This window comes from Phalacrocorax aristotelis, chromosome 9 (assembly GCF_949628215.1).
Source record: "Phalacrocorax aristotelis chromosome 9, bGulAri2.1, whole genome shotgun sequence".
In the NCBI taxonomy this organism is placed as follows: domain Eukaryota; kingdom Metazoa; phylum Chordata; class Aves; order Suliformes; family Phalacrocoracidae; genus Phalacrocorax; species Phalacrocorax aristotelis.
This window is the reverse complement of record NC_134284.1, coordinates 32,472,522-32,498,204: the sequence shown is the minus strand read 5'-3', so window position 1 is coordinate 32,498,204 and position 25,683 is coordinate 32,472,522. Positions and strand designations below refer to the sequence as shown.

General features: G+C 53.9%; 2 protein-coding genes and 1 pseudogene across 2 annotated transcripts; 2 read left to right on the top strand and 1 right to left on the bottom strand.

Annotated features, from left to right (window-relative positions):
• The first annotated feature begins 3,331 nt into the window (after positions 1–3,331).
• On the top strand, positions 3,332–4,450 carry LOC142062289 (inositol 1,4,5-trisphosphate receptor-interacting protein-like 1; annotated as a pseudogene).
• A 6,946-nt stretch (positions 4,451–11,396) lies between these two features.
• LOC142062147 (inositol 1,4,5-trisphosphate receptor-interacting protein-like 1) lies at positions 11,397–12,482 on the bottom strand. The gene has a single exon (XM_075104201.1). The coding sequence runs from the start codon at positions 12,426–12,428 to the stop codon at positions 11,415–11,417; it is 1,014 nt and encodes a 337-aa protein (XP_074960302.1). The 5' UTR covers positions 12,429–12,482; the 3' UTR covers positions 11,397–11,414.
• Positions 12,483–16,987: 4,505 nt separating this feature from the next.
• Positions 16,988–18,700, top strand: LOC142062145 (inositol 1,4,5-trisphosphate receptor-interacting protein-like 1). The gene is made up of 2 exons (XM_075104199.1): positions 16,988–17,105; positions 17,615–18,700. The coding sequence occupies exon 2, from the start codon at positions 17,618–17,620 to the stop codon at positions 18,659–18,661; it is 1,044 nt and encodes a 347-aa protein (XP_074960300.1). The 5' UTR covers positions 16,988–17,105; positions 17,615–17,617; the 3' UTR covers positions 18,662–18,700.
• The last annotated feature ends 6,983 nt before the right edge of the window (positions 18,701–25,683 follow it).

Sequence of the window (25,683 nt, the reverse complement as noted above, 5' to 3'; positions counted from 1 at the left end):
CTCAGCCCCACACAGTCGCTCGCTCACTCTCCACAGGTAGATGGGGGAGATAATCAGAAGGGTAATGCTCGTGGGTTGGGATAAGAACAGTTTAATAATTAAAATTAAAAGAAATAACAGTAGAAATGCAATGTAAAGGAGAACAACGAGAGGCGCAAAGCCCCGGGGGAGGGGGAAGGGAGGGGTGAGGGGGAAAGGAGGGGAGAGGGGGAACGAACCGCCGAAACAAACTGCACGCGCCACAGCCGCTTGCCGTTCACCACCCGACGCCGCGCTGCCACTGCCCCCCCTCAATATATTGGCCATGGTGTCACGTGGTATGGAATGAACCTGCCATTGGCCAGTCGGGGTCAGCCGTCCCCACCATGGCCCTGCCCCTCCCAGCCCCCCCCCCGCCACGCGGCAGAGCACGGGAAGCTGGAAAGGTAGCTGACCCCCACAGTGAGGAGAATTAACCCCTTCTCAGCAAAAACCAGCACACACCTATACCTTGATGACAGCTGTGATGTCCCTCCTGACCACCATACCCCTGTCAGGCTGGCGCAGGAGGGATTTCCTGCTGCGGCTGCAGGATACCATGAAATACCTGCGCTGCTGCCTGGAGGAGAAACGCCTTGACCACCTCTTCTTTGGCAATGAGAACATGCCCCAGGAGATCGTCTTGCCCCCTGCCTTCCAAACAGCTGAACCCCTCAACCTTTCCCAGGAAGGAATGCTAGTTAATTAAGACAAATTGCTGGTTAGGGAAGCTCTTCTCTCACATTCCCCATGACCTTGGGCCAGCTGGAGTGGTAGACCTATTCAATGCTGCTTTTTCCTCAAGAGGGATGTGGAGAAGTGGCTGTAAGGCGTCATCACTGTAGTTTGCAGTTGTGGGAAACCAACAGGTCCAGCTATCAAGCAGTAACACTTCTCCACGGCTCTTAAATTGACAGGAGGGCTTCTGGTGGTCCAGTTCAACCTTCCTTTGGGACTGCCCCACGGCCACTTAATCTGTAGCTTTCAGGTACAGCAACAACAGGATCTATTAGGGTGCAGAGGGTTGTGGGGGGTTGGGGTGCAGTTTCCTGGGAAGGACTTACAGCAGAACCTAGGTATCATGGCACTCTGGACACTTGTGCCAGGGTACAGCGAGGGCCAGCCGCTCCCTCAGGGCCTGGAAGTCAGGAGCTGAGTGTGCTAAGACAAAGGCCTGTCCCACCACCTCCATCCAGGTAGTGGGGCAGGCCTGGAGACCCTTGGCAGGTTCACTCATGCCTGCAGATCATCAAGCAGGTTCACGGTGATGTGGCAGGGTGAGTTCAGGCCAGGAAGTCCATCTGCAGCTCAGGGCTGTGGGGACAAGGCCAGGCCGAGGCCAGGCTGGGATATTGGCCCACTGGTGGGCCTGGCTCAACGGAGCCCACGGCCAGGCCAGGCGAGGCTGGGGGAAGCTGGATACTGACAACCTGAAGTGTCGCTCTGACAGGGACTGACAGCCCTGGTTTGAGCTGCAGGGGGATTCTGGGCCATGGACAGGGCGGAGGGAAGGCCTGGGGACGCTGGTCAGGGCCCTGGCAATCATGGAGGCAGCGTACCTCGTAAGCTAGTTAATTAATACTTTTTGCTCCTAAGCTAGGAGAGACCCATGACACCGTTTAGGGACCAGGGAAAGAGAAGCGATGCAGACTTCTTGCACCTGTGTTATTTACACAGTCGATTGCAGGGAAACCCACGTAGTGACATCCAGTGGCAATGGAGTGCAGGGAGCATTTCCTGCCTGTGACATGACACGCTGAGACAGGGTTTTCTTATGCCGAGTCCTGCTCTTGCTCCTTTCCACTCCCATCACGCCCACAGTTCAGCCATTTCCTTTTTCTACATATGGTGTTAGCTATCTTGCTTCGTCCTTGTGCATTCCCTGTCCTTTGGCAGATTATAGCCTGAAATTAACTCCAGTTTAATGGAAAAGGTTATCAGTTGCCATGGAAATGCCTTACCATGTGATTGTGGTTGTACTTCCTGTTGTGCTTAGGGCTGAAACCATTAGACGAGCCTCGTTTTTACACTTGCTTACAGTTCTATAGATATCTGTTACTCAAAACTGTGGACAGAATGTTCAGTCTTCTAACACAGGTCATTTTGGTTTTTATGCTGTGATCTTATGCCAAGCTGTTAAACACTTATGCTAAAGCTTTCTGCAACAGACATCCTCAGACTTCCTGGTTTGTTATTTAAGAACTGCAAAGCCAAATTCCTGCCGATAACTATTAACTGTCAAGGAAATAGGTTGATTTCCATGAACGAAGAGAATGCTGAAGCTGGTCGCTTGCCTTTGCTGGCTGGCTGATACTGAGATAAGAGCTCTAGTATGCAGGAGGTATGGGCCGCTGTGCCAGCAGCCTAGCACGGAAAAGTGCCCAATGCTGGGTGACTCCTGGCCTCAGTGTTAGCGACTGTAAACAGCACCTTCCTTTTCCTCAGGGCTATACCTGCCACCACTAATAGCTCATCTGGGGATCTGTGCTGGCTCTTTCTTTGTTCATCGTATACATTAGGGATTCCAGTAATGCAGTTGATTGGTAATAAAGTAGTTGGTAATAAAGTAATAAATTAATGAAGTAATTTCCCCTAATCGAGTCACTGTTTTGCCAGTGATGGTAATTGCTGAGTGATCTCCCTGTCTTTATCGAAAAGCACTGCATTTTGTTGTCATTTTCTCCTCCTGCAGTGATGTGGAGCGGCAATGATTGAGCGGTTTGGTGAGACCTGGTGCCCAGCTGTGCTCAGCCACTGACAGTATCCATGGCACATGTCACGGGATCTTAGGTTTTGTGAGGGTTTCAGGGGTCTTTTGTCTGCTTTGTAAGGGGAGCCATTGGGCTGTCAAGCTATGGATGCTTGAAGCAGCTGTGAGTTGCTGCTCCGGGGTGGGGCCGAGGGGCGGGGCTGGCCGGCGGGCGTGCCCGTGATGCGCTCTGCGGCCTGTGACAGCAGAGGGGACGAGTCACAATGGGGGCGGTTATCAGGGGCGCCAGCAGGACGCCCTGCCCCAGTACAGCCCTGGGCCAGCGGTGAGTGCGCACGCAGGCAGAGGCTGGGGCTGGACGAGGGCCAGGGCAGAAGCGCGCGCCCCCCGGTGGGGTGGGTTCTCACCCTGCATCGAGGGCACGGCCGCTCGTGGGAGCGCCTTGGGCAGGGCACGGTGATGCCGCTGCCGCGGAGGTGGGCGCAGGCCTTGCTGCCTCCCAGCTGCCTTGCCCCCTCTCCTACCTGCCCCCCAGCTCCCCCCCGCCACCACCTCCCTCCCTTCCAGCCACACTCAACCCTTCTCTCCCTCCTCCCGCAGGCCATGGCTGCCACAGAATTCCTCATCCGGGTTCTGCTAGGGACCATTTGGTACCCGCAGAAGGTTCGTTATGAGCTGGATGAGGTCACGCGCGAGCGCATGCAGCAACGCGCGCAGCTGCTGAGCTTGGAGATGTCTCGGCTGCTGCAGGAGCTGAAGCAGAGCAGCCAGAGGCAGAGGAGCCAGGTTCAGACGATCCAAGAGCCAAGCGTCATGACCTGGGGAGCCCTGCTCTTTGCTGCCTTGCAGCAGCGACAGTTCTGGGCCATTGCTGGAGTCCTGGTCCTGCTCTTTGGGCTCTGGTGGTGGCTCAGCAGAAGGAGCCATGAGACCGACACATGCAGCAAGAAAGGCAGTTGCAGAAAGAAGGGGCACAGGCAGGAGCAAGAAGAAAAACCCAGTGTTGCTCTGGATGTGGGCAGAATTTTGGCGGAGCGCCTTCTGGACGTGCCAGAATCATTTGTCATGGTGGAGGAGCTGGTGGATGAACTTCTGCGTACCTGCCAAAGACTCTGCAGGAATAGTTTCATGCCGCGACTGATGCCAGCCATTGGGGAGGGCAGTTTCTGCCAAGGCTGGAGTCCCCGTGAGGATGATGCCGTCTACCGCCTGCTCGTGCCCCTGCAGGCCCCCCCGCGGGCACACCTTCCACCTCGAGCTGGCACTGACGAGGAGATGCCGGCAAGGAACTCCCGCCTCCGCGTGGAGCTGGTGTGTACCTGCACGAGGGAGCGGCTGGCCCAAGGACATGCTGTGCTTCCTCCACCACCCCAAGGAGGAGCTGAGGAGAAATCAGGGGTCCCAGCCTGCTAGGCACCCTCTGCACCGGCCCCTACCTAGACGTGGAGAAAACCACACGCTGGTTCCAGATATTGGTACGTGCAGCCTGGCAGGTTTTGCCTCGTCGCGACACAGCCGCCTCACAGTGCTGCCCTCCAGGCGCTCCTGCAAGCTCCGGGTTGTGGATGCTTCTGATAGTCTCCTCCTGATTGAGATGCTGTTTGGGGTGCAGCAAGGTGACTCGGACACCTTCCTGAGCATCGAGTAGGCAGAGGCCAGCTTACCAGCAGCGGCACATGGCCAGAGAGCTGTGCTATGGCAGAGGTGCCAACATGCCAATAAATCACTTGTTGAACACACAAGCGCTGTGTCCCTGAGGTTTCCATGCATCACTTTGCTGGGGAACGTGGGCATGGGGTGCTGACAGCTCAGCTGCCACACAGTCGGCCAACATTTTGCAGAAGAGCAGGTGCAGTGCCCTCTGGTTTCAGTGATTCATTGGGCCTTGCCTTCCCAGGTGGTGCGGGCTAATCCTAGTAGGCAGCTTGGCATCACGCAGCTGCTCAATCCCTTGCCAACAGTGGGCAGGCTGAGTGCATGTGCAGGGTGAAAGGGGGAAGACTTGTGGGTTGAGAGAGGCCAGTTTAGCAGCAAAAGCTACGTGCCAGGTAAAGCAAAACAAAGAATCCGTTCACTACTGCCCTGTTCTGCTGAGCAGACCTGCCTTTTCAGGAAGCGTTCACCTCCCTGCGGCTTGGGTTACCAGGAAACCTGCAAGCCTTGTACAGCGCCCTCAGATTATTATCAAAGAGCCATAGAATAGCTCAAGTTGGAAGGGACCCATAAGGATCATTGTGTCCAACTCCCTGCTCCTTGCAGGGCTACCTAAAACTAAGTCATATGACTAAGAGCATCATCCAGATGCCCCTTGAACTCTGGCAGGCTTGATGCCGTGACCGCTTCCCGGGGAGCCTGTTCCAGCGACCAGCCACCCTCTTAGTGAAGAACCTTTTCCTAATGTCCAATCTGAAATTCCCCTGATGCAGCGTCAGTCCATTTCCTCATGTCCTAGTGCTGGCCAGCTTGAACTCTAACAGAGCTTTGGCTGCACAGATATGCCCCTACAGTGGCAAGCCCCATCTCTGTCGTCTTCTCCCGTGTCGCCTCTCTTTCCTTGCTTCCAGTGTCCGTACACTTTCCTTCTCCACCTATGTTCTTGAAGAGGATCCCTGTTCAGCCAAGCCGGCCCTCTGCCCCACTTGCTTGACTTCTGACACCTTGGAATTGCCTGCTCCTGCGCTCTTAAGAGATGGCTCTTACAAAGTGGCCAGCATCCATGGACAGCCAATACCCGTGAAAGCAGATTCCCAGGGAACCTTACTAACTAGCTGCTTCAGCAGCCCCAAGTCAGCTCTCCCCGCATCCAGGCTCCAAGTTCTGCTGGCAGCTTTCCTCTATCGCCAACGCCTGGGAACTCCGTTACTTCGTGGTCACTGTGACCAAGACAGCCACCAATCACCACGTTGCCCACCAGTCCCTCTTTCTTTACAAGCAACACATCTAGGAGGGCACCTTTCCTGGTCGGCCCCCTTAGCACCTGCACCAAGAAGTTATCTTCAGTGTGCTTCAGGAATTTCCTGGACCTGTTTGCGTCCACTGTACGATATTCCCAGTTGACGCCTGGGAAGTTAAAACCACCCATAAGGAAGAGGGCAGTTGATCCAGAGATATCCCTTACTTCCTAGTCCAATAATTCATCGGTGGCATCGCCCTGGCTGGATGGTCAGTGGTAGGCTGCCACAAAAGCATCCGCTTTATTTGCTTTCCCCTTCACCCTCAGGCGGCGGCTCTCAACCATGCCGTCCCCAGCTGCAAGCCCTGTGTACAGTCCAGCCCCTCCTTTCCACCCAGTGCTACCCTGAGGCGCGGAAACAAACTCTACAACTCACGGAGAGTTATAAAGCAGGTAGGTTTATTGCAGCCCTGGGTGCAAGGGGGATCGCTCCCCCTGACTTGCACACCGCAAGTCCTGATGGACAAAGCTTATATTGCTCAGTTATATACATACGCATCAGATTTCCTGGCACTAATTATAATACTTGCCTCTTAATTACGCATGCATTTTAAGTCCCTTCTTCCACATATGGTCATGAGTTGGCCCATCCAGTAATCTTGCCAGTGTATTGCAAGGGGTGTTGGTTTCAACGGGTGTTCTGACTCTTATCTAGATGGAGATGTCCTTAGCTCCTTTTGTCTTGGTTTTGACTGGCACCTGCTGCTAGGTTGTTTGCATCCCCCCCAGGATGTTCCCCATCAGGCTTGGGAAGATTACATCCTTGGGTGCATTCTTGCCTGAGGCGCCTTACAGCAGTGGCAGTCTGAGGCTGTTGCCTGTTTGTCCTGGGTGCTTCTGAGGGGAACCTCAGGGATCACGGGGTGGTTTCCAGACAGGAGTTTGGTAGTTCTGCAGCGTCCTTATAACTTTGTTTAGGCACTTCTTGTCCTGACGCCCCTCTGACTCCCCAAAGCAACAAGTTTCCGTCATCATGCAAGCTGTGCCTGTTACCTTACAGCCCAAGGCTACCTCATTATCCTGGCTGAGTTTTGGCTCCGGGCCCCAACATTTGTTGCGCTACACTAGATTGCATTGGTGACATTTAACTATGTATTCCCTGAATCAACCCCTCCCCCTCGCCTGCCCTGCCTCTCTCTCCTGAAGAGCCCGTAAGCGTCTGTCACGTCACGGCACACCAGTCACAGGACTCATCCCACCAGCTTTTGCGTACGCCGATGACGTTCTAGCTCTGGGACTGGGCCAAAGCTTCTAGCTCGTCTTCTTCATTCCTCCTGCTGTGCGCATTAGCGTAAAGATATTTCAGACGTGCTCCGCTGTACTCAGCACATCAGTCAGAGTGGTACGCGATGGTATCTTCCCCAACACCCTTTTTCTCTTAACCTAATTTATACTATTTTTTACCTTTCAGGTGGAGCTTGAGTGACTCTAGTCATACGCACCTTTATTATGATTGGTGTAAAATTCCCTTGCTTTGCCCAGTGAGGGGTGGTTGCATCTTAGAGGCAGGTAGTGAAAGGACTAAACCCCTGACAGTCCCTGACTCAGACCTAATTGTACGCATCCTTCTTGTCTTGTGGCTTCCTCCCTTGCAAAGACAGTGTTAGGTATTTGAAGAATGCCACTTGGTGCCTGATAGGATTAAAAGGACCTTGAATAAGCTCGTAAATTCGTCGATAACATAGACTCGGGACATCAGTGCCGAGATAAGCATCAGCCTCTTGTGATAGTCCAAGGCCAAAGGACTGATGAGATCATTCAATGACTATATATAGGCAAAGGAAACCCAAAGTTCAACCATCGGACAGGTGAGGAAGACCATCGGAGACCACTGGAGGACCCCCGAAGACCACTAAAAAGACAACTATGCACGCGGATTGAACTTTTACATACGTTAATGAATCCTCGGGAACCTTATGACTATGCATGACTTTATAGCATAATAATCTTTGGAAGTTTACCGAATCACTGGAGCACTCATGGTGGAGCAATCCCCAGTGCTGCCCAGCGCTGTAATAAAGAATGCCTGCTTAATAGTGACTTTGTTGCTATTGAGTTTTATTTTGGGAACTTTCTGGATACTCCGCTTCCTCTTACGGGGAGGCTCGGACTTTGAAGGATAGTATCCGCAAACTTTTGTATCAGTAGCTTTTGGGACGGAGGTGTGTTTTGGTATTATAATGATAAAAAGGACAGCATTTTGTCAAAACCATGACAGACTGTTGGCTCAGGGTAGCAAACGTGCAGTGTACCAGCTCCATGGTCACGGAGCCTGGGCAAACGTGCAGTGTACCAGCTCCGTGGTCACGGAGCCTGGCCATGGTGTCTCCACACCGTTCCACCCTCCTCCGGACAAATCCTCCTAGAGTCAGAACACCAAGTTCTCCTGGCATCGCTGACATCTAAGGTTACGAGCCTAGGGGACTTCCATGGAATGGATTGCTCACCTGTCAGCCGCACGCTACCCTGCAAGACTCTTCCATGCTGTACCTTTTCTAAAAACATAAGTTTAATTTCTAAGTCACCCCCACCGATTATTCCACACATCTTCCACTGGGTCAGGTTGCTCGGCGCCCCGTCCAACCTGACCTTGAATGTTTCCAGGGGTGGGGCATCTACCACCTCTCTGGGCAACCTGTTCCAGTGTTTCGCCACACTCATAGTAAAAAGCTTTTTCCTTATATCCAGTCTAAATCTACCCTCCTCCAGTTTCAAACCGTTACCCCTTGTCCTGTCACAACAGGCCTCGCTAAAGACGTTGCCTTTTAAGTACCTCCAGACACGGTGGCTCAGCCACTTCCCTGGGCAGCCTGTTCCAATGCTAGACAGCCCTTCTGGTGAAGACGTTTCTCCCAATATCCAGTCTAGAGCTCCCTGGCACACCTCGAGGCCATTTCCTCTTGACCTATCACTTGTTACCTGGGAGAAGAGACGTACACCCACCTCGCCGCAGCCTCGTTTCAGGTAGCTGTAGAGAGCGATAACGCCTCCCCTCAGCCTCCTTTTCTCCAGGCTAAACAACCCCAGCTCCTTCAGCTGCTCCTCATAAGAGTTGTGCTCCGGACCCTTCACCAGAGGAAAACACTGCTTGTGCTCCTGATCCCTTAGCCAGTCGTCCCAAGGCCCTGAAGTCTCCTTCGATCGCTCTTGGATTTCTAATTGCAACTTCATCGCTGCCTACATGAAAAGGCAATAATGGATAATAATCCAACGGCTGTACCACCCGTGCCGTGGGGAGTACACACAACAAACTTAGCTTCCGTGTGGGCACAGACGTGGAGAAATGTATCTAATAATACTGTGACTTGGTACGACAAGGAAGGGACATACGCTCTGCGGTGGACACAGGCTAACGCACAATCAATCGCTGCAACATAGGCAAACCCGGGGGCAAGGGAAATTATATATAGGCCTTTGGGGGACGAATACACTAAAACTCCATGGGGCTGTGAAATTCCTCTGGTCTGGGGGACCCCACAAACAGGAAACGGGGAATATGCTCAACCAGTTAAATGGTGCATTCTATGGGATGGAAATGTGGGAAATCCTGAAGACCCCTTACAGATAAAACTGACACATCAGCAGTGCCTCTCATTTGGTCCCTGCCCAGCCAGAGCTGCCAGAGAGTTTCTCAGCCCGTGTGAAATCACCACCACGTGGGGCTGTGATGGGTCAAAGGGGAAAGCAAGGCAGAAATCATCTTTGTAGCCACTGTGGTCTTCGCTGGCCGCTGCACTGGGGACACACCACTGAGAGGAGGATGCTGCCGCTCTTGGCAGAGGGCTGCTGCAAAGGGATTTCCCTTTCCTTTCTGTGTCCTGCACTCTCCCCTCTTTTTCCCTGCAGTAGGAGGTCAGGTGAATGCCATCAGCTCCCAACAGGCCCGGCTTCTCAAAGGTAGATCCGTGACCACAGAAGCCAAAACCTTGAGTACTAGCTACACAGCCAGGCTTTCACCTGTTCAATTGGCTGCCTCCTTCCTGAAGCCCTTCCTCTGACCAGGGGATGGAGGAGAACACCACCTGCACTCCTGATCCGTTGAGCATTGCGCTGAGGGACACAGAGTCTCTTTGGGTGGTTCTGAGTTGCCTCGTCACAGTATCGTTAGACCCAACTTCATATAGGGGGAGAGGAGTGGATGGTGTCCTGCATGGTTCAGGAGGCTTAGCAGCCGCCCAGTCACACCACAAATGTGAGCTCGCGGTGGGCAGCAGACTTCTGTAGAGAATTTGTCAGCACAGCAAACAGGTGCTTCGGTGCCTCTCAGGAAGGAATCTCCAATTGCTAATACCTGACGTGCTTTCCTGGTGGCACCGGTTCTAATGCAGGTGATGGCTCAACTTCACCCGCTTGAAGCTCCTGGATGCTGTCCGTTACTCACGTGCTCTGAATTCTCCAATCCCACACAGTCACATCTGCATCCAAGCCCCTCTAACAAACACCTCTGTGAAAGCCTCCCGTTAGCTGGCGTCATAGATAAGTACCTGTAGCAAGATCAACTCCAGGGTTGTTTAGATCCAGAAAGAACAGGTGGATGGTGATGCCACAGAACGACGGCTGCTTTGCAAAATAGTAGTATGTGCGTGTTAAGTAGCGATTGGTCAAATCACGTTGTGCCTGAATGCTAGAGAAAGGTGTAAGAACCTTGTGTAAAACCACGTTTGGAGTGCCCCAGTTTGCATGGGACACCTCATGCGCATGAATAAAGAATTTCTCTTGTAATTCTGTACTTTGCGCCCTAGCCTCTCTCCTGAGTCGGTGCGGGACAGTTGCGAAAGTTTCCTAACACTTCCCATGGTTGGAAGCGGTTGCGGGGACAGCCAGCACCGCCCAACTCTCCCAAGACCTGCTGCCTGCTGGCCAGGGCCTCCTGCACGCAGCCCAAGGCCGTCAGGCGCACAGATGTTGTCCGAAAAGCGGATTCGCTGCCCAGTGTGCAACGAGTCGATAATCACACCCTCAGGAGAGACATTGCTAATTTACTTCAGGGTTGCGCAAGCCTGGCTGCTCGGTGGTTTTCCACAAATCAAGCATAACGTAGCCGGCTACCTCATTATATTTATACAATAGGTCCAGACATATTCTACCTATCTAATACCTATCCATTCTCATCTACAGAGGCATTTGCGAAGCAGTATCTCAGATGCTGTGGCAGGCTTTCATTTCCCAAAGCCCTTCTGCAGGATGAGGCCCATGGCAGGAGCATGGACAGGGCGGGCCATAGTTAAACAATCAGCGAAACCAGAGCCCACTGCATCAGCTCTTCTGCAAAATGCTCTCTAACTGCGCCAGCTGGGCAGGGAGCACCCCGTGCCCATGTTCCCCAATAAAGTGGTGCACAGACACTCGCAGAATCAGCGTTTATTCAAAGACACGATTTATTGGCACCTTGGCACAGAGTAAAGATCCCAGAGGGGACAGTGTCTCTCAGAGAGGAAGGGCAGTCACCGTCCAGCAGGCAACGGGTGTCTCTGTTGGCAAGACTCCTCGCAACGGCCCCTACAGCTGCAAGGGGTCCGGCTCCCCAGAGCGTGCTTCTTCTGCGCAGGAAAGGCGCAGCAGCAATTCCCACTGCTGACGGAGCTGTGTGTTCTCCGTGTCCAGCGTGCTTGGTTCTGCAGGACCAGCTCCCCGGGGAGTGCCTCCACGCCTGGCCCTGTGCGTGAAGATGTGCACCTCTGCCATAGCACAGCTCTCTGGCCACGTACCGCTGCTGGTAAGCCTGGCCTCTGCCTACTCGATGCTCAGGAAGGTGTCCGAGTCACCTTGCTGCACCCCAAACAGCATCTCAATCAGGAGGAGACTATCAGAAGCATCCACAACCCGGAGCTTGCAGGAGCGCCTGGAGGGCAGCACTGTGAGGCGGCTGTGTCGCGACCGAGGCAAAACCTGCCAGGCTGCACGTACCAATATCTGGAACCAGCGCGTGGTTTTCTCCACGTCTAGGTAGGGGCCGGTGCAGAGGGTGCCTAGCAGGCTGGGACCCTGATTTCTCCTCAGCTCCTCCTTGGGGTGGTGGAGGAAGCACAGCATGTCCTTCGCCAGCCGCTCCCTCGTGCAGGTACACACCAGCTCCACGCGGAGGCGGGAGTTCCTTGCCGGCATCTCCTCGTCAGTGCCCAGCTCGAGGTGGAAGGTGTGCCCGCGGGGGGCCTGCAGGGGCACAAGCAGGCGGTAGACGGCGTCATCCTCACGGGGACTCCAGCCTTGGCAGAAACTGCCCTCCCCAATGGCTGGCATCAGTCGCGGCATGAAACTATTCCTGCAGAGTCTTCGGCAGGTACGCAGAAGTTCATCCACCAGCTCCTCCACCATGACAAATGATTCTGGCACGTCCAGAAGGCGCTCCGCCAAAATTCTGCCCACATCCAGAGCAACACTGGGTTTTTCTTCTTGCTCCTGCCTGTGCCCCTTCTTTCTGCAACTGCCTTTCTTGCTGCATGTGTCGGTCTCATGGCTCCTTCTGCTGAGCCACCACCAGAGCCCAAAGAGCAGGACCAGGACTCCAGCAATGGCCCAGAACTGTCGCTGCTGCAAGGCAGCAAAGAGCAGGGCTCCCCAGGCCACGTTGCTCGGCTCCTGGCTGCTCTGCTCCGGCTCCTGCAGCAGCCGAGACATCTCCAAGCTCAGCAGCTGCGCGCGTTGCTGCATGCGCTCGCGCGTGGCCTCATCCAGCTCATCACCGACCTTCTGCGGGTACCAAATGGTCCCTAGCAGAACCCGGATGAGGAATTCTGTGGCAGCCATGGCCTGCGGGAGGAGGGAGAGAAGGGGTTGAGTGTGGCTGGAAGGGAGGGAGGTGGTGGCGGGGGGAGCTGGGGGCAGGTAGGAGAGGGGGCAAGGCAGCTGGGAGGCAGCAAGGCCTGCGCCCGCCCGCGGCAGCGGCATCACCATCACCGCGCCCTGCCCAAGGCGCTCCCACGAGCGGCTGTGCCCTCGATGCAGGGTGAGAACCCACCCCACCGGGGGCGCGCGCTTCTGCCCTGGCCCTCGTCCAGCCCAGCCTCTGCCTGCGTGCGCACTCACCGCTGGCCCAGGCTGTACTGGGGCAGGGCGTCCTGCTGGCGCCCCTGATAACCGCCCCCATTGTGACTCGTCCCCTCTGCTGTCACAGGCGCCAGAGCGCATCACGGGCACGCCCGCCGGCCAGCCCCGCCCCTCGGCCCCACCCCGGAGCAGCAACTCACAGCTCCCCAGGCAGCCAGAGCCCTGACAGCCAGAAAGCGCAGACCCACCCGGCAGGACAAGGCCGGGTGACTCGATTTGGGGAAATTACTTTATTACCGATCAACTCGGTTCACTTGGGTAAGTCGATATCATGGTGGGCGCAGGCTTTTCTACCTTGTGCTGGTTTTGGCTGAGAAGGGGTTAATTCTCCTCACTGTGGGGGTCGGCTACCTTTCCAGCTTCCCGCGCTCTGCCGCGTGGCGGGGGGGGGGCTGGGAGGGGCAGGGCCATGGTGGGGGCGGCTGACCCCGACTGGCCAATGGCAGGTTCATTCCATACCACGTGACACCATGGCCAATATATTGAGGGGGGGCAGTGGCAGCGCGGAGGCGTCGGGTCGGCGGGCGGCTGCGGCGCGTGCGGTTTGTTCCGGCGGTTCGTTCCCCCTCACCCCTCCCTTCCCCCTCCCCCGGGGCTTTGCGCCTCTCGTTGTTCTCCTTTACATTGCATTTCTACTGTTGTTTCTTTTAATTTTAATTATTAAACTGTTCTTATCCCAACCCACGAGCGTTACCCTTCTGATTCTCTCCCCCATGTACCGGTGGGGAGTGAGCGAGCGACTGTGTGGGGCTGAGCTGCCGCTAAACCACAACAGGGCTGGATTGTCTACAGTGCCAGTCACTTTGCATTTCAATCCAGAGACATTCTCTTCCCCCTGGGGGCACTGAATACTGGTGAGCAGGGCTCGGTATGCATGGGCCAGACCCCAGCACGTTGCAGTTATCTGTGTCTCTCTGGAGCTCCCAGCGTAACAACATACTTTCTCCAAATATTCTACTAGTTTTTTAGGATTCTGTACTTGTTCGGGGGTGAAACTCCGAAACACTGGGGGTGCCCACTGCCCTAGGTATTTGCCCATGCTATCCCACATGCCCTGCCACTCGTAACTATCAAGCCTCGGGGCAGATTTCTGGGTGATACTCTTAAGTTGCTTAGTCAAAACCAAAACAACATGCCCAAAAACTAACAGTAAGTGCACCTTAACCACCCAAGGATGTTCAAGATACAAAACTGTTGTTGTAACAAAGGCACAGACATCATAGAACAAAGTTGCAACGGTATTATTCTGTATTTCCTCCATATAAAATCTCTCAGAGGAGGAGGTATAATTGCTAATTGCCTCAACAAGGTGGTATCCGAAGTACAGTAACGGTTTCAGCAAAAACCCCAAATACCAGATAAAGCTGAAAACGAGTGTTTGTACAACAAATCTTGTAGGCAAAACATTACTAATCACAGCAGAACACAGCAGACTCAACAAACCAACACTGATTTTTAACACCAACTGCAAAAAGGACAACATGGTGCTGTGACCAGCAGCTGTTGTTATCTCCCACCCTCGTGGCCCACGTTGGGCGCCAAAAAGACTGTTGTGGTTTAGCGGCAGCTCAGCCCCACACAGTCGCTCGCTCACTCTCCACAGGTAGATGGGGGAGATAATCAGAAGGGTAATGCTCGTGGGTTGGGATAAGAACAGTTTAATAATTAAAATTAAAAGAAATAACAGTAGAAATGCAATGTAAAGGAGAACAACGAGAGGCGCAAAGCCCCGGGGGAGGGGGAAGGGAGGGGTGAGGGGGAAAGGAGGGGAGAGGGGGAACGAACCGCCGAAACAAACTGCACGCGCCACAGCCGCTTGCCGTTCACCACCCGACGCCGCGCTGCCACTGCCCCCCCTCAATATATTGGCCATGGTGTCACGTGGTATGGAATGAACCTGCCATTGGCCAGTCGGGGTCAGCCGTCCCCACCATGGCCCTGCCCCTCCCAGCCCCCCCCCCGCCACGCGGCAGAGCACGGGAAGCTGGAAAGGTAGCCGACCCCCACAGTGAGGAGAATTAACCCCTTCTCAGCAAAAACCAGCACACCTACACCTTGATGACAGCTGTGATGTCCCTCCTGACCACCATACCCCTGTCAGGCTGGCGCAGGAGGGATTTCCTGCTGCGGCTGCAGGATACCATGAAATACCTGCGCTGCTGCCTGGAGGAGAAACGCCTTGACCACCTCTTCTTTGGCAATGAGAACATGCCCCAGGAGATCGTCTTGCCCCCTGCCTTCCAAACAGCTGAACCCCTCAACCTTTCCCAGGAAGGAATGCTAGTTAATTAAGACAAATTGCTGGTTAGGGAAGCTCTTCTCTCACATTCCCCATGACCTTGGGCCAGCTGGAGTGGTAGACCTATTCAATGCTGCTTTTTCCTCAAGAGGGATGTGGAGAAGTGGCTGTAAGGCGTCATCACTGTAGTTTGCAGTTGTGGGAAACCAACAGGTCCAGCTATCAAGCAGTAACACTTCTCCACGGCTCTTAAATTGACAGGAGGGCTTCTGGTGGTCCAGTTCAACCTTCCTTTGGGACTGCCCCACGGCCACTTAATCTGTAGCTTTCAGGTACAGCAACAACAGGATCTATTAGGGTGCAGAGGGTTGTGGGGGGTTGGGGTGCAGTTTCCTGGGAAGGACTTACAGCAGAACCTAGGTATCATGGCACTCTGGACACTTGTGCCAGGGTACAGCGAGGGCCAGCCGCTCCCTCAGGGCCTGGAAGTCAGGAGCTGAGTGTGCTAAGACAAAGGCCTGTCCCACCACCTCCATCCAGGTAGTGGGGCAGGCCTGGAGACCCTTGGCAGGTTCACTCATGCCTGCAGATCATCAAGCAGGTTCACGGTGATGTGGCAGGGTGAGTTCAGGCCAGGAAGTCCATCTGCAGCTCAGGGCTGTGGGGACAAGGCCAGGCCGAGGCCAGGCTGGGATATTGGCCCACTGGTGGGCCTGGCTCAACGGAGCCCACGGCCAGGCCAGGCGAGGCTGGGGGAAGCTGGATACTGACAACCTGAAGTGTCGCTCTGACAGGGACTGACAGCCCTGGTTTGAGCTGCAGGGGGATTCTGGGCCATGGACAGGGCGGAGGGAAGGCCTGGGGACGCTGGTCAGGGCCCTGGCAATCATGGAGGCAGCGTACCTCGTAAGCTAGTTAATTAATACTTTTTGCTCCTAAGCTAGGAGAGACCCATGACACCGTTTAGGGACCAGGGAAAGAGAAGCGATGCAGACTTCTTGCACCTGTGTTATTTACACAGTCGATTGCAGGGAAACCCACGTAGTGACATCCAGTGGCAATGGAGTGCAGGGAGCATTTCCTGCCTGTGACATGACACGCTGAGACAGGGTTTTCTTATGCCGAGTCCTGCTCTTGCTCCTTTCCACTCCCATCACGCCCACAGTTCAGCCATTTCCTTTTTCTACATATGGTGTTAGCTATCTTGCTTCGTCCTTGTGCATTCCCTGTCCTTTGGCAATTATAGCCTGAAATTAACTCCAGTTTAATGGAAAAGGTTATCAGTTGCCATGGAAATGCCTTACCATGTGATTGTGGTTGTACTTCCTGTTGTGCTTAGGGCTGAAACCATTAGACGAGCCTCGTTTTTACACTTGCTTACAGTTCTATAGATATCTGTTACTCAAAACTGTGGACAGAATGTTCAGTCTTCTAACACAGGTCATTTTGGTTTTTATGCTGTGATCTTATGCCAAGCTGTTAAACACTTATGCTAAAGCTTTCTGCAACAGACATCCTCAGACTTCCTGGTTTGTTATTTAAGAACTGCAAAGCCAAATTCCTGCCGATAACTATTAACTGTCAAGGAAATAGGTTGATTTCCATGAACGAAGAGAATGCTGAAGCTGGTCGCTTGCCTTTGCTGGCTGGCTGATACTGAGATAAGAGCTCTAGTATGCAGGAGGTATGGGCCGCTGTGCCAGGCAGCCTAGCACGGAAAAGTGCCCAATGCTGGGTGACTCCTGGCCTCAGTGTTAGCGACTGTGAACAGCACCTCCTTTTCCTCAGGGCTATACCTGCCACCACTAATAGCTCATCTGGGGATCTGTGCTGGCTCTTTCTTTGTTCATCGTATACATTAGGGATTCCAGTAATGCAGTTGATTGGTAATAAAGTAGTTGGTAATAAAGTAATAAATTAATGAAGTAATTTCCCCTAATCGAGTCACTGTTTTGCCAGTGATGGTAATTGCTGAGTGATCTCCCTGTCTTTATCGAAAAGCACTGCATTTTGTTGTCATTTTCTCCTCCTGCAGTGATGTGGAGCGGCAATGATTGAGCGGTTTGGTGAGACCTGGTGCCCAGCTGTGCTCAGCCACTGACAGTATCCATGGCACATGTCACGGGATCTTAGGTTTGGTGAGGGTTTCAGGGGTCTTTTGTCTGCTTTGTAAGGGGAGCCATTGGGCTGTCAAGCTATGGATGCTTGAAGCAGCTGTGAGTTGCTGCTCCGGGGTGGGGCCGAGGGGCGGGGCTGGCCGGCGGGCGTGCCCGTGATGCGCTCTGGCGCCTGTGACAGCAGAGGGGACGAGTCACAATGGGGGCGGTTATCAGGGGCACCAGCAGGACGCCCTGCCCCAGTACAGCCTGGGCCAGCGGTGAGTGCGCACGCAGGCAGAGGCTGGGCTGGACGAGGGCCAGGGCAGAAGCGCGCGCCCCCGGTGGGGTGGGTTCTCACCCTGCATCGAGGGCACGGCCGCTCGTGGGAGCGCCTTGGGCAGGGCACGGTGATGCCGCTGCCGCGGGTGGGCGCAGGCCTTGCTGCCTCCCAGCTGCCTTGCCCCCTCTCCTACCTGCCCCCAGCTCCCCCCGCCACCACCTCCCTCCCTTCCAGCCACACTCAACCCCTTCTCTCCCTCCTCCCGCAGGCCATGGCTGCCACAGAATTCCTCATCCGGGTTCTGCTAGGGACCATTTGGTACCCGCAGAAGGTTCGTTATGAGCTGGATGAGGTCACGCGCGAGCGCATGCAGCAACGCGCGCAGCTGCTGAGCTTGGAGATGTCTCGGCTGCTGCAGGAGCTGAAGCAGAGCAGCCAGAGGCAGAGGAGCCAGGTTCAGACGATCCAAGAGCCAAGCGTCATGACCTGGGGAGCCCTGCTCTTTGCTGCCTTGCAGCAGCGACAGTTCTGGGCCATTGCTGGAGTCCTGGTCCTGCTCTTTGGGCTCTGGTGGTGGCTCAGCAGAAGGAGCCATGAGACCGACACATGCAGCAAGAAAGGCAGTTGCAGAAAGAAGGGGCACAGGCAGGAGCAAGAAGAAAAACCCAGTGTTGCTCTGGATGTGGGCAGAATTTTGGCGGAGCGCCTTCTGGACGTGCCAGAATCATTTGTCATGGTGGAGGAGCTGGTGGATGAACTTCTGCGTACCTGCCGAAGACTCTGCAGGAATAGTTTCATGCCGCGACTGATGCCAGCCATTGGGGAGGGCAGTTTCTGCCAAGGCTGGAGTCCCCGTGAGGATGATGCCGTCTACCGCCTGCTCGTGCCCCTGCAGGCCCCCCGCGGGCACACCTTCCACCTCGAGCTGGGCACTGACGAGGAGATGCCGGCAAGGAACTCCCGCCTCCGCGTGGAGCTGGTGTGTACCTGCACGAGGGAGCGGCTGGCCAAGGACATGCTGTGCTTCCTCCACCACCCCAAGGAGGAGCTGAGGAGAAATCAGGGTCCCAGCCTGCTAGGCACCCTCTGCACCGGCCCCTACCTAGACGTGGAGAAAACCACACGCTGGTTCCAGATATTGGTACGTGCAGCCTGGCAGGTTTTGCCTCGGTCGCGACACAGCCGCCTCACAGTGCTGCCCTCCAGGCGCTCCTGCAAGCTCCGGGTTGTGGATGCTTCTGATAGTCTCCTCCTGATTGAGATGCTGTTTGGGGTGCAGCAAGGTGACTCGGACACCTTCCTGAGCATCGAGTAGGCAGAGGCCAGGCTTACCAGCAGCGGCACATGGCCAGAGAGCTGTGCTATGGCAGAGGTGCCAACATGCCAATAAATCACTTGTTGAACACACAAGCGCTGTGTCCCTGAGGTTCCATGCATCACTTTGCTGGGGAACGTGGGCATGGGGTGCTGACAGCTCAGCTGCCACACAGTCGGCCAACATTTTGCAGAAGAGCAGGTGCAGTGCCCTCTGGTTTCAGTGATTCATTGGGCCTTGCCTTCCCAGGTGGTGCGGGCTAATCCTAGTAGGCAGCTTGGCATCACGCAGCTGCTCAATCCCTTGCCAACAGTGGGCAGGCTGAGTGCATGTGCAGGGTGAAAGGGGGAAGACTTGTGGGTTGAGAGAGGCCAGTTTAGCAGCAAAAGCTACGTGGCCAGGTAAAGCAAAACAAAGAATCCGTTCACTACTGCCCTGTTCTGCTGAGCAGACCTGCCTTTTCAGGAAGCGTTCACCTCCCTGCGGCTTGGGTTACCAGGAAACCTGCAAGCCTTGTACAGCGGCCCTCAGATTATTATCAAAGAGCCATAGAATAGCTCAAGTTGGAAGGGACCCATAAGGATCATTGTGTCCAACTCCCTGCTCCTTGCAGGGCTACCTAAAACTAAGTCATATGACTAAGAGCATCATCCAGATGCCCCTTGAACTCTGGCAGGCTTGATGCCGTGACCGCTTCCCCGGGGAGCCTGTTCCAGCGACCAGCCACCCTCTTAGTGAAGAACCTTTTCCTAATGTCCAATCTGAAATTCCCCTGATGCAGCGTCAGTCCATTTCCTCATGTCCTAGTGCTGGCCAGCTTGAACTCTAACAGAGCTTTGGCTGCACAGATATGCCCCCTACAGTGGCAAGCCCCATCTCTGTCGTCTTCCCGTGTCGCCTCTCTTTCCTTGCTTCCAGTGTCCGTACACTTTCCTTCTCCACCTATGTTCTTGAAGAGGATCCCTGTTCAGCCAAGCCGGCCCTCTGCCCCACTTGCTTGACTTCTGACACCTTGGAATTGCCTGCTCCTGCGCTCTTAAGAGATGGCTCTTACAAAGTGGCCAGCATCCATGGACAGCCAATACCCGTGAAAGCAGATTCCCAGGGAACCTTACTAACTAGCTGCTTCAGCAGCCCCAAGTCAGCTCTCCCCGCATCCAGGCTCCAAGTTCTGCTGGCAGCTTTCCTCTATCGCCAACGCCTGGGAACTCCGTTACTTCGTGGTCACTGTGACCAAGACAGCCACCAATCACCACGTTGCCCACCAGTCCCTCTTTCTTTACAAGCAACACATCTAGGAGGGCACCTTTCCTGGTCGGCCCCCTTAGCACCTGCACCAAGAAGTTATCTTCAGTGTGCTTCAGGAATTTCCTGGACCTGTTTGCGTCCACTGTACGATATTCCCAGTTGACGCCTGGGAAGTTAAAACCACCCATAAGGAAGAGGGCAGTTGATCCAGAGATATCCCTTACTTCCTAGTCCAATAATTCATCGGTGGCATCGCCCTGGCTGGATGGTCAGTGGTAGGCTGCCACAAAAGCATCCGCTTTATTTGCTTTCCCCTTCACCCTCAGGCGGCGGCTCTCAACCATGCCGTCCCCAGCTGCAAGCCCTGTGTACAGTCCAGCCCCTCCTTTCCACCCAGTGCTACCCTGAGGCGCGGAAACAAACTCTACAACTCACGGAGAGTTATAAAGCAGGTAGGTTTATTGCAGCCCTGGGTGCAAGGGGGATCGCTCCCCCTGACTTGCACACCGCAAGTCCTGATGGACAAAGCTTATATTGCTCAGTTATATACATACGCATCAGATTTCCTGGCACTAATTATAATACTTGCCTCTTAATTACGCATGCATTTTAAGTCCCTTCTTCCACATATGGTCATGAGTTGGCCCATCCAGTAATCTTGCCAGTGTATTGCAAGGGGTGTTGGTTTCAACGGGTGTTCTGACTCTTATCTAGATGGAGATGTCCTTAGCTCCTTTTGTCTTGGTTTTGACTGGCACCTGCTGCTAGGTTGTTTGCATCCCCCCCAGGATGTTCCCCATCAGGCTTGGGAAGATTACATCCTTGGGTGCATTCTTGCCTGAGGCGCCTTACAGCAGTGGCAGTCTGAGGCTGTTGCCTGTTTGTCCTGGGTGCTTCTGAGGGGAACCTCAGGGATCACGGGGTGGTTTCCAGACAGGAGTTTGGTAGTTCTGCAGCGTCCTTATAACTTTGTTTAGGCACTTCTTGTCCTGACGCCCCTCTGACTCCCCAAAGCAACAAGTTTCCGTCATCATGCAAGCTGTGCCTGTTACCTTACAGCCCAAGGCTACCTCATTATCCTGGCTGAGTTTTGGCTCCGGGCCCCAACATTTGTTGCGCTACACTAGATTGCATTGGTGACATTTAACTATGTATTCCCTGAATCAACCCCTCCCCCTCGCCTGCCCTGCCTCTCTCTCCTGAAGAGCCCGTAAGCGTCTGTCACGTCACGGCACACCAGTCACAGGACTCATCCCACCAGCTTTTGCGTACGCCGATGACGTTCTAGCTCTGGGACTGGGCCAAAGCTTCTAGCTCGTCTTCTTCATTCCTCCTGCTGTGCGCATTAGCGTAAAGATATTTCAGACGTGCTCCGCTGTACTCAGCACATCAGTCAGAGTGGTACGCGATGGTATCTTCCCCAACACCCTTTTTCTCTTAACCTAATTTATACTATTTTTTACCTTTCAGGTGGAGCTTGAGTGACTCTAGTCATACGCACCTTTATTATGATTGGTGTAAAATTCCCTTGCTTTGCCCAGTGAGGGGTGGTTGCATCTTAGAGGCAGGTAGTGAAAGGACTAAACCCCTGACAGTCCCTGACTCAGACCTAATTGTACGCATCCTTCTTGTCTTGTGGCTTCCTCCCTTGCAAAGACAGTGTTAGGTATTTGAAGAATGCCACTTGGTGCCTGATAGGATTAAAAGGACCTTGAATAAGCTCGTAAATTCGTCGATAACATAGACTCGGGACATCAGTGCCGAGATAAGCATCAGCCTCTTGTGATAGTCCAAGGCCAAAGGACTGATGAGATCATTCAATGACTATATATAGGCAAAGGAAACCCAAAGTTCAACCATCGGACAGGTGAGGAAGACCATCGGAGACCACTGGAGGACCCCCGAAGACCACTAAAAAGACAACTATGCACGCGGATTGAACTTTTACATACGTTAATGAATCCTCGGGAACCTTATGACTATGCATGACTTTATAGCATAATAATCTTTGGAAGTTTACCGAATCACTGGAGCACTCATGGTGGAGCAATCCCCAGTGCTGCCCAGCGCTGTAATAAAGAATGCCTGCTTAATAGTGACTTTGTTGCTATTGAGTTTTATTTTGGGAACTTTCTGGATACTCCGCTTCCTCTTACGGGGAGGCTCGGACTTTGAAGGATAGTATCCGCAAACTTTTGTATCAGTAGCTTTTGGGACGGAGGTGTGTTTTGGTATTATAATGATAAAAAGGACAGCATTTTGTCAAAACCATGACAGACTGTTGGCTCAGGGTAGCAAACGTGCAGTGTACCAGCTCCATGGTCATGGAGCCTGGGCAAACGTGCAGTGTACCAGCTCCGTGGTCACGGAGCCTGGCCATGGTGTCTCCACACCGTTCCACCCTCCTCCGGACAAATCCTCCTAGAGTCAGAACACCAAGTTCTCCTGGCATCGCTGACATCTAAGGTTACGAGCCTAGGGGACTTCCATGGAATGGATTGCTCACCTGTCAGCCGCACGCTACCCTGCAAGACTCTTCCATGCTGTACCTTTTCTAAAAACATAAGTTTAATTTCTAAGTCACCCCCACCGATTATTCCACACATCTTCCACTGGGTCAGGTTGCTCGGCGCCCCGTCCAACCTGACCTTGAATGTTTCCAGGGGTGGGGCATCTACCACCTCTCTGGGCAACCTGTTCCAGTGTTTCGCCACACTCATAGTAAAAAGCTTTTTCCTTATATCCAGTCTAAATCTACCCTCCTCCAGTTTCAAACCGTTACCCCTTGTCCTGTCACAACAGGCCTCGCTAAAGACGTTGCCTTTTAAGTACCTCCAGACACGGTGGCTCAGCCACTTCCCTGGGCAGCCTGTTCCAATGCTAGACAGCCCTTCTGGTGAAGACGTTTCTCCCAATATCCAGTCTAGAGCTCCCTGGCACACCTCGAGGCCATTTCCTCTTGACCTATCACTTGTTACCTGGGAGAAGAGACGTACACCCACCTCGCCGCAGCCTCGTTTCAGGTAGCTGTAGAGAGCGATAACGCCTCCCCTCAGCCTCCTTTTCTCCAGGCTAAACAACCCCAGCTCCTTCAGCTGCTCCTCATAAGAGTTGTGCTCCGGACCCTTCACCAGAGGAAAACACTGCTTGTGCTCCTGATCCCTTAGCCAGTCGTCCCAAGGCCCTGAAGTCTCCTTCGATCGCTCTTGGATTTCTAATTGCAACTTCATCGCTGCCTACATGAAAAGGCAATAATGGATAATAATCCAACGGCTGTACCACCCGTGCCGTGGGGAGTACACACAACAAACTTAGCTTCCGTGTGGGCACAGACGTGGAGAAATGTATCTAATAATACTGTGACTTGGTACGACAAGGAAGGGACATACGCTCTGCGGTGGACACAGGCTAACGCACAATCAATCGCTGCAACATAGGCAAACCCGGGGGCAAGGGAAATTATATATAGGCCTTTGGGGGACGAATACACTAAAACTCCATGGGGCTGTGAAATTCCTCTGGTCTGGGGGACCCCACAAACAGGAAACGGGGAATATGCTCAACCAGTTAAATGGTGCATTCTATGGGATGGAAATGTGGGAAATCCTGAAGACCCCTTACAGATAAAACTGACACATCAGCAGTGCCTCTCATTTGGTCCCTGCCCAGCCAGAGCTGCCAGAGAGTTTCTCAGCCCGTGTGAAATCACCACCACGTGGGGCTGTGATGGGTCAAAGGGGAAAGCAAGGCAGAAATCATCTTTGTAGCCACTGTGGTCTTCGCTGGCCGCTGCACTGGGGACACACCACTGAGAGGAGGATGCTGCCGCTCTTGGCAGAGGGCTGCTGCAAAGGGATTTCCCTTTCCTTTCTGTGTCCTGCACTCTCCCCTCTTTTTCCCTGCAGTAGGAGGTCAGGTGAATGCCATCAGCTCCCAACAGGCCCGGCTTCTCAAAGGTAGATCCGTGACCACAGAAGCCAAAACCTTGAGTACTAGCTACACAGCCAGGCTTTCACCTGTTCAATTGGCTGCCTCCTTCCTGAAGCCCTTCCTCTGACCAGGGGATGGAGGAGAACACCACCTGCACTCCTGATCCGTTGAGCATTGCGCTGAGGGACACAGAGTCTCTTTGGGTGGTTCTGAGTTGCCTCGTCACAGTATCGTTAGACCCAACTTCATATAGGGGGAGAGGAGTGGATGGTGTCCTGCATGGTTCAGGAGGCTTAGCAGCCGCCCAGTCACACCACAAATGTGAGCTCGCGGTGGGCAGCAGACTTCTGTAGAGAATTTGTCAGCACAGCAAACAGGTGCTTCGGTGCCTCTCAGGAAGGAATCTCCAATTGCTAATACCTGACGTGCTTTCCTGGTGGCACCGGTTCTAATGCAGGTGATGGCTCAACTTCACCCGCTTGAAGCTCCTGGATGCTGTCCGTTACTCACGTGCTCTGAATTCTCCAATCCCACACAGTCACATCTGCATCCAAGCCCCTCTAACAAACACCTCTGTGAAAGCCTCCCGTTAGCTGGCGTCATAGATAAGTACCTGTAGCAAGATCAACTCCAGGGTCGTTTAGATCCAGAAAGAACAGGTGGATGGTGATGCCACAGAACGACGGCTGCTTTGCAAAATAGTAGTATGTGCGTGTTAAGTAGCGATTGGTCAAATCACGTTGTGCCTGAATGCTAGAGAAAGGTGTAAGAACCTTGTGTAAAACCACGTTTGGAGTGCCCCAGTTTGCATGGGACACCTCATGCGCATGAATAAAGAATTTCTCTTGTAATTCTGTACTTTGCGCCCTAGCCTCTCTCCTGAGTCGGTGCGGGACAGTTGCGAAAGTTTCCTAACACTTCCCATGGTTGGAAGCGGTTGCGGGGACAGCCAGCACCGCCCAACTCTCCCAAGACCTGCTGCCTGCTGGCCAGGGCCTCCTGCACGCAGCCCAAGGCCGTCAGGCGCACAGATGTTGTCCGAAAAGCGGATTCGCTGCCCAGTGTGCAACGAGTCGATAATCACACCCTCAGGAGAGACATTGCTAATTTACTTCAGGGTTGCGCAAGCCTGGCTGCTCGGTGGTTTTCCACAAATCAAGCATAACGTAGCCGGCTACCTCATTATATTTATACAATAGGTCCAGACATATTCTACCTATCTAATACCTATCCATTCTCATCTACAGAGGCATTTGCGAAGCAGTATCTCAGATGCTGTGGCAGGCTTTCATTTCCCAAAGCCCTTCTGCAGGATGAGGCCCATGGCAGGAGCATGGACAGGGCGGGCCATAGTTAAACAATCAGCGAAACCAGAGCCCACTGCATCAGCTCTTCTGCAAAATGCTCTCTAACTGCGCCAGCTGGGCAGGGAGCACCCCGTGCCCATGTTCCCCAATAAAGTGGTGCACAGACACTCGCAGAATCAGCGTTTATTCAAAGACACGATTTATTGGCACCTTGGCACAGAGTAAAGATCCCAGAGGGGACAGTGTCTCTCAGAGAGGAAGGGCAGTCACCGTCCAGCAGGCAACGGGTGTCTCTGTTGGCAAGACTCCTCGCAACGGCCCCTACAGCTGCAAGGGGTCCGGCTCCCCAGAGCGTGCTTCTTCTGCGCAGGAAAGGCGCAGCAGCAATTCCCACTGCTGACGGAGCTGTGTGTTCTCCGTGTCCAGCGTGCTTGGTTCTGCAGGACCAGCTCCCCGGGGAGTGCCTCCACGCCTGGCCCTGTGCGTGAAGATGTGCACCTCTGCCATAGCACAGCTCTCTGGCCACGTACCGCTGCT

Excerpts from the sequence above, each read along its gene's own strand:
- LOC142062147 (XM_075104201.1), bottom strand. The coding sequence starts at position 12,428 with ATGGCTGCCACAGAATTCCTCATCCGGGTTCTGCTAGGGACCATTTGG.
- LOC142062145 (XM_075104199.1), top strand. The coding sequence starts at position 17,618 with ATGGCTGCCACAGAATTCCTCATCCGGGTTCTGCTAGGGACCATTTGG.